Consider the following 13708-nt stretch of genomic DNA (forward strand, 5'->3'; position numbering starts at 1 on the left):
TAATTACGAGGACAGATTTTCTATGTTTTCAAATATCAAAGTGCGCAAGTCCATGACACTCACAGCTGTTTTTTGAAGAGCATAATACACTAGGGAAAAGCTTTTGTACTGTTTTATGCAGAATATATTCGGGCCACATTCCTTATTTCTTTTAGGGGGCGTATGCGGGAGGTGCGGGGTTCGATCCCCAGTGCCGCCGGGTACCCACCGGTGATACAATGGGTGCAAGCTTTCCCCTGGTCCGGTGCTCGGCTTATTTAGGGTGAAATGCTTGGGAAATGGGTCTTTGACCCCACCTTGAGAAAAAGAAAAATACCTTGTGACATGGCGCTCTTTGGCCATAGCTGCCCTTGCGCCATAAAAATCCACAATCATCATCATCATCATTTCTTTTAAAGGGGGGGGGGGGGGGGATTTAGCCATCGTCTGAGTTTCGTTTCCGCAGCGTCGTTGCTGATTCTCTGCTCCTGATTTGAAATACGCGCGCCGCACTTGTTGTTATTCGACTGCCCGGCAGACGGCGGCAGCGTGCGTGACGGCCGCGCATGAACGCCAGTGGCTCTGCAGGTGGTTTCCATGGCGACGCGTTTTGTTACGGTCGGCTGCTCACGCATGCTTCCTCGTCGGGCGGAACGCCGGCCCGCCTTCGTAGCCATCGTTCTGCGCGACAGCTGCTGCTGGTAAGCCCTGAACATTTTTATCGGTCACACACTTTGCCAGTTCATTGATCCCCGAAATAAGTCGCAATTGTCTACAGTAAAAATCTGAAATAGGAATGTAGCACATCGAAAGTGCGAATGAATGCAAGACCACCTTTGACAACCAATAGTGGCGCCAGCGAATAACTTCAGTTCACCAGCTTCGCAGAAGGTGGCGCGTTTTTCTGGTCTGGTTTAGGCACTTCTCGTTTCAAGCTCGCGTTAAATACGAAAGACGGTAGGAACAGTATCAGATAACTCAGTTCCGTAAGCAATGATATTACTACAGAATCAAGTACTCAGATAAGTGTTTCCACCTTTGTGTCGCTTTGTAGCAATGGGTTCATTTGGGTTTTAAGCCACGAACTACCCGCCGAGCAGTCAATCATGGCAAACTAATTTAGTGCTTAATACTCTAGCATTGTTGCTTTCGAAGAACCAGCATATGTTTCAGTTTTGATTTAAACTGCTATAATGGTACCACATCTAATGCACATAATTTAATGCGCCAGACTTGTCATTTAAACCGGGGATCTGAATCTTGTTCATTACAGATGCCAGAACCATGGAGGCCAACGTTCTTTTCATGCTGAATGTCAGTGGTCAGATTGAATCTGCTCAGGTAAGCGACTTGTTCGCATACAAGCGGCATGTTCATTTTGGCTTCCATAAAACGGCCCACACATATGAGAGATGTGGAGCCACAAACAGCGTTTATCTCGTACACGTCAGCTTCACAGATGGTGTTCCGGACACAAAAAAAAAAGGCTCCACTCAAAATATTCCTCCACAGCGCATACTTCCAGTTTTGTTCTATGCCGGATTCAGCATGAACGCATTTGATTTCTTTAATGTCAGTGACAGCTACCGTGCAACTTGCACTATCGGTCCGAGTCATAAAGAGAACACATATCCCAGTTAAACTAGTGGTTACTGCAAAGTCCGAATGAAGATATTTCCTCTTTGTTCTTAACAGTTTCTTTTATTGATTTATTGATTATTTATTGATTTCTCATGAAAGGTTTTATCGATCTGTGTAGAAAACGCACCAGATTTTATTTTAGTCTGCAATCCTGCAGTTCCCTTTTATACTACAGCTGCTTGCACCCTACTGAACGCTTCAGGCAGGCACGCGAATAAGAAGCGCGAATAACTTGTGGGAAACTTTCGTGCCGGAAATACCAGTTTAGTTCGCATGTACTACAGTACTGAGAAGCAGTCTTAGGAGGCAGAAAATAAAACTTCACATATCGGTTATGTAAACATTTTTGTTCATTATTGTGAGATGTATCTTTGCTGTCTATAACTGCCTGTACACAAGGTATCTGGAGCTGACCTACATGCTCGCGATTTAATGTGAACGATAGAAAAAGTGGCTAACGGTGTCTCCACAAACATCGCCCACTGCCTAAATATCGCCGCTTATACCTGTTGCCGTTAACAGGATGGCCAGCGGGAAACAGTACTGCATGACACTCCGCCCAAATATTGGTGCTGAAAATCCTGGAGAACAAAAGTCCGTCACGTGTAATGGAAATGCAATGATATTGGGACTACTCTTAAAACAGCAGTAAATTACACCAGACAGTAAGCTTTGGCCCACGTGAAGAAAATGTTCGAGCTTGCTAACTTGGTTTATTATTCAGTTTCACTACATCGCCATCTGTGTGGTAAAAAAAAAAAAGGTTCGTCATGTTAGAGGAATCCTCTTTTCGCTAGTACATTAGACGAAAAATACCCAGATCCTCCCAGATGCCCCACAGTGAAGAAGAGCACACCAATATCGCGCACTATTTTCGAGTTAATGTATGGAAATTTTGATTTTCGAAACAATTTACTATTATCGGCTGTATATTGACAATCGGAAGTAACGACAGAAATCTTGATATTAGGAAAGAAATGATACCGAACGCGCGCGTGTAAGGGCCGCACATGTTTTTTGAGAGTTTGGCGACCTAGTGCCGTTGCACGAAAGTGTAATTTTTCAACTTAATTCTTGCAGTTAGATTCGAACATATATTACGCGTGCCCTCTTTGTATGACGACCCAAAAAAAAATGCGATCCAGGTAAACCTTTAATAGAGAGAGCGCATAGAAAGTCTGTATGTCCACAAGAGTACAAAATCGGAATACAAAAAAAGAGACTGGTAAGGCACAGGCATACATCACATCACCCCATGTTGTTCCGAATAAAGATTAAGGCGGTGACATGTGACCGCAGCTATGTGAATTTGTGCTTTCACCATAGTTACACCTTTGGCGGTGGCTCGCCACTTCATGCTCGTAACCCGCGGCCGTCGGTACCAGATGTGCCGTGCGGGGAACAATATAAACACGCACAGCGCTCTTTCTATTCTAGAAGATTTTTTTTTCTCCTGAGCGGCTGCGAGGTTGCGGGAGGAGCACTTACGCGAGGCGACACTAACACGAAAGTTTACGATCACAGTTTAGGAATGACACAGAAATAAATTTATACTAGAAATTGATGGGTTCAACGTCTTGGAGCGACACATTGGCTGTGAGGGGAGCCGCAGAGGAGGGATTCGGATTTAGACCATGGTGTAAAAAAAAATCACAGGCACGCTCTTTAGGTTATGCTTGGCAATGCTATAGCATTCACTATTTACTCATAATTTATCAAAGAACCCAGAGCACCAAGGCATTACAGTGGGAGGGGGTACAATAAGGAACACATAAACTACACAAATTATGCATATTTGCTCCTCGGCAGAGTAAAAAGTATAAACACCAGAAAAAGACAAAATAAATATAAAGCGCTAGATATGCGCATACATTTAAAACAGAAAAGAAAGCATCATTTTATGCAGCACTCACATTACTAGGCAGCCTATTTCATTCCCTAATGGTTTTAGGAAAGAACGACATCCTTAACAATGTAGTTTTTGTCAGAATTTTCCGAACCTTAAAAACAAGGTCCACACGCCTAAATTTGTAATAAGGGTGTTGCAAATAATTTTCTCGATCAAGACGAATAGTTTAATAATAAATGGAATGAAAAAGCTTCAAACGTAGTTGAGCGCTTCTTCCGTACGCGATGCACTGAACTGAGACCAACTTGTGTCCGACGCAAATCGAGAGGCAATGTTTTGCCCCTTCTCCAACTTATTTTTATATGAAGCAGTAGGCGGATGCCAAACAGTACACGCGTATTCCAGAGTCGATCTCGCATACTTCTTGTAAAGAAAGTTCCTTCCGTCATGACGTGGGAAAATTGCTTGCCTTTCGGTGAAGGAATCCTAGGGTTTTACATACTTTAGCAGCGACATAATCGACATGACGGCGCCAGTTCAAATCAGCAGTGAAATACACACCTAAATATTTAAATTCGAATACCTGTTCCAATGGCCCATTGTTAATAACATATGAGTGCACGTAAAGATTTTTCTTTCTAGTAAAGTTAATGTGAACGGTTCTTGACAAATTCAAGTTCATATTCCATTTAACGCACCACTCCGAGTTCCTGTCCAGGTTATTCTGACATGTTTCAACATCGCGATCACAAGTGAATACACTATATAGAACGCAATCATCCGCAAATAACCGCATTTGAGACCTTATTCTGTCACCGATAAATTGACACAGAGAAAGAACAGATGCCCCAGCACGGATCCTTCGGGAACACCGGAGCCAACTTGCACCGTTTCAGACTGAGCACCACTCACAACTACGAACTATTGACGTAAATGTAGGTAATCATTCAGCCACGATATCACTTGAGGGCTGATATCTTAAAACGCCATTTTTTTAATGAGTAAACATTGAGTCGCAGTATCCAGGGCTTTTTGAGTATCCAAAAACATAGTCAACTCCCAGCCGCTTGTCCAGTGCCCCGCCAGGTCATGCGCAAATTCAATCAAGGCCGTAGTGCAGGGCAGGCAATTGCGAAAACCATGCTGATGGGGATTAAACAATGAATGTGTGTCGATATGCGATGCTATACTGGTATACAAAATATACTCAAGTGTTTTGCACACAGCTGAAGTTAATGATGATGGCCTATAATTTGACACAATGTCACGAGCACCTGATTTGTGAATTGGCACAATGCTTGCAATCTTCCAGTCATCAGGAAGACGAGATTAGTAGAGTGATTTTTTTCAAAAATAATCTTTAAGTACGGTGAAACCGACTGACGACAAACTTTATCGAATTTTTTTGACAAGATATTAGGACACCTAGCCTTAGCAGCATTCAGGTTCTGCAAGAAATACTGTATACGATTCGTGGTGATAACAAGGTTATCCGTAACACTCGTCCCTGCCTGGAAAGTAGAGGTATTCATATCAGCATGATCGATTTCAGAACAGAAAAGAGAGCTAAAACACTCATTGAAAAGCTGAGCTTTTTCTGTGCCGTCATCAACAAAGCTCTTATAAAACAGAAGAGGTGGTATAGCTACAGCGTCTTTTCCATTCCTCTTTACATGTCCTCCAGAAATCTTCTGGGTTATCTTTTAGTTTGGACTGCATTGACACGCTTAATGAATATTTGATGAAGCTGTTCGTGCGTTTACCGGAATTGATATCACTTTCTATATGAAGTCTCACTTTAGGTTTTGGTTAACACAACTTGACGTAACTAAATACAGGGGTGAGAAAGCATTGAGTGAGTGCAAAATAGGAGTTAATATTGCCACGCTGCTGACTTTCTGCCGGCGCCACCTGGAGGTCGAACTGTGTTCCCGAGCGCGTGGCCGAACGTCTTCTTTGTCCAGAACGAGCGCGGCGGTGTTGGCAAACCTCGCCCGAGTGAACAGCTTTGTTCTCTGTATTTTCGCCGGTGACATTTTTGGTGGAGGTGCTGGGTATCATCCCATGTACGCTGACCGGGACGATAGCCCTGACGCTTCTCCCCGACGAGCAGACGCCACACCTGTCCACAAAGCGAGCCGTCGCCTGCGAGGCCTGCAACCCGAATTTGAGCCACTCACGATTCCTGCTCGGGCCATGACTTCCGCCACTGGCAGCCAGACAGGTCAGTCCTTCGGCATTGCCCCTCGCCGACGCGACGGCTACAGCCATTCCGACTGACGTGAACCCGCACCTCTCGGCCAGTCAGAAAAACTGCGTGCAAAGCCTAATCTATTCCTTCCGCGACTGTTTTGCGGAAACTTCCAAGGTCCGACAGACGCCGCTTACCAAGCATCGAATTGTCGTTGCTGACGACCAAAGACCAATTTGCCTGCGCCATGCCACCTTCTTTTCATCCCTTGACCTCCGCAGTGGGTATTGGCAAATAGAGGTCGACGAACGCGACCGAGAGAAGACCGCCTTTATTACGCCTGACGGTTTATACGAGTTTAAGGTACTCCCTTTTGGCTTGTGCTCGGCCCCTGCCATGTTCCAACAAATGATGGACACCGTGCTGTCCGGTCTGAAGTGGCAGACATGCCTCGTATATCTTGACGATGTCGTGATCTTCTCTGACACGTTTGATGAGCACCTGAAACGCTTGCGTGCTGTTTTCGAGGCCATACGTTCCGCTGGTCTCTCTCTCAAGCCAGAGAAATGTCACTTTGCATTTCAAGAGCTGAAGTTTCTTGGTCACATTGTCAGCGCACGAGGTGTTAGTCCAGATCCCGAATAGACGGCCGCCGTAGCTGCCTTCCCTAAGCCAACAGACAAACGGAGCCTGCGTCGTTTCTTGGGCCTCTGCGCGTACTATCGCCGGTTTGTTCCCAATTTCTCCCGGCTAGCAGAGCCTTTGACCCGCCTGACGAAGGATTCTGAACCCTTCATCTGGGGCCAAGACCAGGACAGCGCCTTCACAGAACTCAAGTCCCGTCTGCAGTGTACGCCTGTGCTTGGCCACTTCGACGAAGAGGCCGACACTGAACTGCACACTGATGCTAGTAACGTTGGCCTCGGCGCGGTCCTTGTTCAGCGGCAGGATGGTCTAGAACGCGTGATTGCTTACGCCAGTCGCACTTTGTCCCGTTCAGAAGTCAATTATTCCACAACGGAAAAGGAATGTCTAGCTGTGCTGTGGGCCGTTACGAAATTTCGTCCGTACTTGTATGGCCGCCCGTTTCGGGTCGTGAGCGACCACCATTCACTCTGTTGGTTGGCGAACCTCAAGGATCCCTCGGGGCGGCTTGCTCGATGGAGTCTTCGGTTACAAGAATTTGATGTCACCATCGTGCACAAGTCTGGCCAGAAACACAGCGATGCTGACTGTCTATCCCGCGCCCCAATCCTGTGCCCCACTGACGAGTCCGACGACGATTCCGCTTTTCTTGGTGCTCTCACCACGTCCACCCTTGCCCAACAACAAAGGGCCGATTCTGACCTGCTGCCCCTCATAGAATACCTTGAAGGAATCGCCCCATCTCCACCTCGGCTCTTCAAGCGCGGACTGTCATCGTTTTGCTTGCGCGATGGGGTACTCTACAAAAAGAACTGCGGCCCAACGGACACTGTCTATCTGCTTGCAGTGCCAGCTGCGCTTCGTGACGAAGTTCCTCGCGCGTGCCACGACGACCTTTCTTCGGGCCATCTCGAGTTTTCCCGCACGTTGGCGCGCATACGCACCAAGTACTACTGGCCCAAGCTTGCTGCGGTTGTCCGCCGTTACGTCCGAACCTGCCGAGCATGTCAGCGCCGGAAGACGCCACCGACTAAACCAGCCGGGCTCCTGCAGCCTATCGATCCCCCGCGCCTCCCATTTCAACAGGTCGGCATGGACTTACTCGGTCCGTTTCCGGCGTCTTCCATGGGTAACCGGTACATTGCTGTTGCCACTGACTATCTCAGCCGCTACTGTGAGACCAAGGCTCTTCCCCGTGGTACCGCCGCCGAAGTCGCAAGTTTTTTCATTCATAACATTGTGCTTCGTCACGGAGCTCCAACGGTCGTATTAACTGACAGGGGAACCCCGTTTACGTCGGCACTTACGAACGAGGTACTTCGACTCAGTGGCACCAGTCATCGAAAGACAACAGCTTACCATCCGCAAACCAACGGACTGACTGAGCGGCTTAACAAGACAATTGCCGATATGCTTTCTATGTATGTCGACGATGACCACGCGAACTGGGACCGGATACTTCCTTACATAACGTTCGCGTACAACACTGCGCTTCACGAAACGACGCGCTTCACTCCTTTCCATTTGGTGCACGCTCGCGAAGCCTTGACCATGCTGGACGCCATGCTTCTTCCGGATCCTACTCCCTCTTCTGTCGTGGATGCCGACCAATTTGTCCGTGACGCCGAAGTTGCTCGCCAAGTTGCTCGACAGCGAATCCGGTGCCAACAACAACGCGACGCCGAGCGTTACAACCTCCGCCGCAGGGAGGTGATTTCCACACCCGGTGACCAAGTCTGGGTGTGGAGCCCAATCCGTTTGCGAGGGCGCTCCGAGAAGCTTCTTCGCCGTTACTTTGGTCCGTACCAGGCGTTACGCCGCCTCAGCGCGGTGACCTACGAGGTGCTCCCTCAAGGAACTGTCCGGTCCTCTCGACACCCGACGTCCGAGGTCGTCCACGTGGCGCGAATGAAGCCGTTTTATTCCCGTTAGCCCCGGACCCAACCACGCCATTACCTTTCGCATTATTTTTTTTCCTCCCCTCGCGTGCGGCATCGAGTCGATGCCTCTTAGATGGGAGGGGCAATGCCACGCTGCTGACTTTCTGCCGGCGCCACCTGGAGGTCGAACTGTGTTCCCGAGCGCGTGGCCGAACGTCTTCTTTGTCCAGAACGAGCGCGGCGGTGTTGGCAAACCTCGCCCGAGTGAACAGCTTTGTTCTCTGTATTTTCGCCGGTGACAATATCGAAACGGACGCTCTTGCCCGCTCGAAGAAACGCAATGATTATGCTGATACACCTTAATGTGCATTGGGTTACTTGACACCTTCCTGTTATTCTGAATGCAGAGAAACACTGCATGAAGTCGTCTGCCTTGAATCTTGATTATCACTCCGATTTTTTTTTTACGCGAGCTGGAAGTCAGCGTTCGTGACTTGTCCGTTCTTCGTGCCATCTCATCTCATCTATTCCGCACTGTTTAACGTAACACTGTAGTGGGTTCTAAATGATCTGGGAGACAATAAGTTAGAGCTACTGGAAAACAGCACAAGCTAAGTTTGCTGAGAGTTTATGACGTAGTTGCTCATAGTATCCTCGGTGCTGAAAATGTTCACGGTCAGGCATGGTCCATCGCACAGCGTTTCTTGCTCTTTTCCAAACTTCCCTCTCCAGCTGACAGGAGCCGACGACGTCTACTGCAAGTACTGCTTCGTGCACGGAGCTGACTGGACCGTAGCTGCGGTAAGTATATTCCTCGTAGGGCAAGGCTAAATTTATGGCTGAGCTTGTGCTGGGTGACGCATTGAAATTAACGCCCATTTTAGAGTAATAAAACGAGCAAGACGCTACTAAACTGGGTCCTGATAATTTACGGTGGTCTGCAACCCCCATCAGACATTTTGGTGGCAGAGATGGCTAAATAGGTTGCCCGATGATCCTAATTTTAGGAATTTAAATGCATCAAACTGACAGCAATGTTTACAAAGCTTACAATGTTTACAAGCACGGTACACTGCTCAAATCGCACTGAAAATTTACAAGACATTTTAAGTGCTGAAAGCCCAGACAAAAAAAGATTGCTGTCATTTGTGATGACGACCGTTCGTCACGAGTACTCGGTCTTTTCTCTCGCTTCTCATATCTGGATATGATATGACATGTGGTGCATGTGGTTTTTACGTCCCGAAGCGAAACATGGCTTATGAGGGACGTCGTATCGGAGAGCTCCAGTTCAGATTTCATTGCCTGGCTCTTTAACGGACACTGATATAGCATACCAGACGAATGTCTTGCATGTCGCTTTCACCCAAATGAGGTAGCCCCGGTCGGCATTGAACAATTTTTCCGGACACAGCATTCCATTCCACTAAGGCAGCCCCGTGGGAGTGATCTGGGTTCACGTAGAAACGCTCGTAAGATCTTCGTAATTGGCGTCATTCATAGCTATGTGTCCACTCCAGTGCTATTGCGTATGAGGTCGCATAAAGATACCACATAACTGCATCCAAGAATATTAGGCGAGAAAGTACGCTCATCTCATGCCGACATAAAATCATGAGTGGATTGCTTTCAGATGGCGAGAGCAGCATGCCACCATTTTTCTCATTTCATAATTACAGTTTTTTATTATTACCACGAGTTCTTAGCTTCCTTGTTTCTATGATAAGTTGTCCATATACCTTGAAAAACCCTTGCCAGCGAACGAAAGTTCCCTTTAACCATAACGCTGATATCTACACTGTCTGCGGCAAATAATCCGCGCAGCTCAGGCGGGTCAGGGAGCACCGCCTCCAGGAAGTGGGGTCGGCGGAAGAGTGCCGACCTTCTAGCGTGCAAAAAGTGACGAGAGGAGAGGGAAGGGTACCAAGACGCTGAGAATAAAATTTTGACTACAGATAACTCAGGTCCTGCAGTGCGCATTAAAAAAAATTCTTCGTGCACAATATTCGCGAAGAGGCGAGCTTTAATTTCCCAGGCGCACGCCGCAACTTTATTAGGAGCCTCTTTCAAAGCGTCTTTAACAACACTGTAGCCGTGACTATTTGTATCGGTCGTCTCCAAAACCGCCTCCTCCGGGATCCTCCTCGCCCAGTGTTCCCTTTGACGCTGTGCCTTTGTTCTGGCACTTTTTTACACATCCGGGCGAAGAATGCGTGGCACAGTCGATTTCTGGAGCTAAACAGTGAGCAAACATCCGCCGCTTTTGAATCGTGCCGGCTCCATTGAGGTGTGAGGTCAGCGGTCGTATGAGGTGTCGCATCTTGCTGGGAAAGCTTGTTCTTCAACCACTGCTGTTTGGCTTCGGGGCAATGCGTCGTCTTTCCGGCGCCGGTCTGTCGATAGCACAGAACCGCGCGCACGTCCTGCCGCATGTTTGTTCAGTTGCTCCCCGCCTTTCGTGCACGCACGAATACACGCGTGCCTGTCCTCTACCCGCGCGCGAACCAGCGGGCGCGTCAGACAGGCACTACCCCCTCGAAGGCAGTTTTTTTTTTTTTACGAAATGAGTCAGCCAACCGACCAATAAAAATGGTTGTCTCCCCGCAGGGCGTCGAGGAAGGCATCTCGCAAGTGACGAGGAAAAGCAGAGATGCCCGCCGATCCTTCATTTGGAACTTCCCAATTGAAATCACGTACAAGAGCAGCAACGTTTGGGGATGTAAGTATACTGAATGAAAATAATATTTCTTGCCAACTTGTCGTGATCCACGTATGAATAAATATGCTTGTTTTAGACGGAATTCTTTTCTCTGCAATTGTTTTAGCTAAGGCTATGCCACAAATGCTCCTCATTCTCAGTATCTTGTACTCATTCGAGGCACTTTTCTATGAACACAATGAATGCAGCTATTTTACAGTTTGATAAGCCTCAAGCGTATACGCACCCATTTGGTCTGGTTGCTCTGAGGTCTGGGGACACAGCTGCCAGGGCCACTGCAATGTCTTCGTCGGTAGAAACGTTCGCAGCGCAGACAGCCGGAGTGAGGGGCTGAAGCTACTCAATGTGGTGGCTCAGCAACGCCAACGTCACTTGGACGTTGTCTTTTTAACCTGCCAGGGAAACAGACATCTGCAGTTTGCTCGTCCGAATTCCCGAGGTCTTGATTAAGCGAGCGACAGCCGTCGTTGCAGTCAATCATGGGGACACTCACGAGCAGCGGGAGTACCACAGCACCGAGTTCGGCTCGATGGTGTGGCTGACCTCAGTGCTCTGGCTGAGGAATGCAAAACACCCCGGGTGAAGTGTATGCGTATCTAAAGCCTCATCTTTTCTTAGGGTTGCTTTGATGGGGTCGGCTTGGGTTTGTTTCGGTACGAGAAAATGTAGAGGAAGGTGCGCAAAACGCGTTCCACCATTCTGCTTATACCTGTAACCGGGAAAATTTTAGAACTGAATATCCAATAAGCACTTAAAGTTGCTATTTCGATGGAACTTTGGGCATATTCAGTCTGCATTTACAAATATTAGAAGCGGAACCTAAGATTCTTTTTGCCTTTCCTGAACATTATCGCGGTTGCTAACAGGTTAAGTTTCAAGTTAAACTCGGAGGGAGTTATTACGCTCACTCGTTCCAAGTAAGCAGCCACGGAAAAGCTTAGCATTTCATGCTCTGACCGGGTGTTGGTAATCTATATACATATTTGTATGGCAAAAGGGGTAAGAAAAATTTCTTCATTGCATCAAAAAGGCGAAAAACTCGACCGTTGCAACTCTCATAAGTTTAGGGAATAAAACGCGTTGTGGATAAATGCAACGTCTTTGGGGGCTTCCATAGGCCACGCAATGCTGTGGTATAAAATGGTCGCTTTCTGGTACGTCACGAGGTCATCGTGCTAAGGATGCCGGCAGTGCTAGCAAGCAATTTTACGCGACAGCGTTAAGGTGCTCGTATTGCATCGAACATGACGTCGCAGTCGGCGTCGTCGATGTCGTTGAAAGAGGGCGAAAAATTCCCGAAAAATCTCCAGAGAAGCATCCTAGGAGACAGGTCGACCACATAGATAACGTAGCCTTGTGGTGTCATCAAAACCTGTCCACCGGGTTGTGAGAAAACTGCGCACAGTGGCGGGTCACAGTTAAGTTAATGATTGCTCGCTCAGGAAGAGCAACCTGGGTAGCACAAGCCCCACCGGCAGCAGCACCTGCCATCGCACGGCAGTGGCGCATTGCTTAAGCGCTACACCACTTCGCTAGGAGTGCTATGATAACTTCCATGAGTATATAATGTCAAGTATAGAATAACCAATACTGCATCTATGGGTATTAACCTATTAAAGCTGTCGCATCACATGTGCACCCTTAAGGCCGAACTGAAGTCTCCCGCCAAATCTTTGTTATCTCTTGTGGTTCACGTCGATGAAATTTAAGGCATCACCATTTACTCCGCCAAATGCATGCACCAATGTATGCTGCGATTACTACTCAATGGGGCCAGGTGATAGAATTGACAGGCGTGCGCACAGCAAAAATAAAATCGTGCTTTGAATTACTTTTCGTCCGCTCCTCGCAGTATATAAAGATATTCAGTGGTATGCGAATTGGGCCGCAAATGTGGCGTGTTATTGCTCCCGAAAGCATAAAAATGCAGCTGAAAAGCAGCTGATAGCTTGTATTTTGTATAGCAAATCACGTTGTTCCTCTAGATGTATATGATTTTTTCTGGCTTATGTTATTCTGTGTTTTTTCAAGGGGTTCTCGGGGAGACGTTTTCAATGATTCCCCATGAAGAAAAAGCAAAAGCTGTCTGCTATCCTCCCAAGATGTAATATTAATTGAATGGATAAACGTTTCACAATGCCAGACCTTCAATGATTTTTTAATTTCTCCAAACAGGGCCGCAGCTCGTCCTCTCAGTCTACGGTCTGGATGCCTTTGCCAACGACGTGGTCCGTGGCTACGGAGCAGTTCACGTTCCCCCCGTGGCTGGAACGTGAGTGTTCTGCAACCTAGCTGGAGGACCCTAATCTAGCGGAGCTGTTGCGTTCTGGGTAGTTGCAGACTTCAAAACACAAAACTCCGCTCAGCATATGAGCAAAGCAATAGAAAAATTTACTGACCCCTATGCGACAAGCAGAAAGTTCTGGTACGATACCTATGGGTAGTCCTTTGAACGTCCGTTTTGCGATGGCGTTCCTCATAAGTGTTCTCACTGTAGTGTGCTACCTCCAACTCAATCCTCACAATTTAACAGCACATTTGTTCACGTTTATGGTGCATAATGCAAACTACCGGTTCCTGCACTCCATCTCACTCGCGCTTGGCGCTGCGCGAAGAGCAGCTTGTGAGTAGAGGAAAGACTGCCGCGCAAAGCCCTTCCATTCTATACGTTTGGTGATGCACCCAGGGCTGACAAACATAAAGCAGCGGGAACAACGTCATTGCGCTGAAAAGATGAATTCTAGATCTTTTACTACTACTGATCAGTTATAGTTAGTGGCTTGGGAAGCAATTTAAAAAGAGTC

The 13708-nt window shown here is 47.5% G+C and overlaps 1 protein-coding gene across 1 annotated transcript in view; it reads left to right on the forward strand.

Annotated features, from left to right (window-relative positions):
• Positions 1-591: 591 nt before the first annotated feature.
• The window catches only part of B9d1 (B9 domain-containing protein 1), a 32121-nt gene continuing 19004 nt past the window's right edge, over positions 592-13708 (forward strand). Inside the window, exons 1-5 of the mRNA XM_077633449.1 lie at positions 592-680; positions 1253-1320; positions 8918-8986; positions 10793-10904; positions 13080-13176. Coding sequence (XP_077489575.1) covers positions 1264-1320; positions 8918-8986; positions 10793-10904; positions 13080-13176 — 335 coding nt within the window. The 5' untranslated portion in view covers positions 592-680; positions 1253-1263. The remainder of the gene's footprint in view (positions 681-1252; positions 1321-8917; positions 8987-10792; positions 10905-13079; positions 13177-13708) is intronic.

The sequence above is a fragment of the Amblyomma americanum genome, chromosome 8 (assembly GCF_052857255.1).
Source record: "Amblyomma americanum isolate KBUSLIRL-KWMA chromosome 8, ASM5285725v1, whole genome shotgun sequence".
Classification (NCBI taxonomy): domain Eukaryota; kingdom Metazoa; phylum Arthropoda; class Arachnida; order Ixodida; family Ixodidae; genus Amblyomma; species Amblyomma americanum.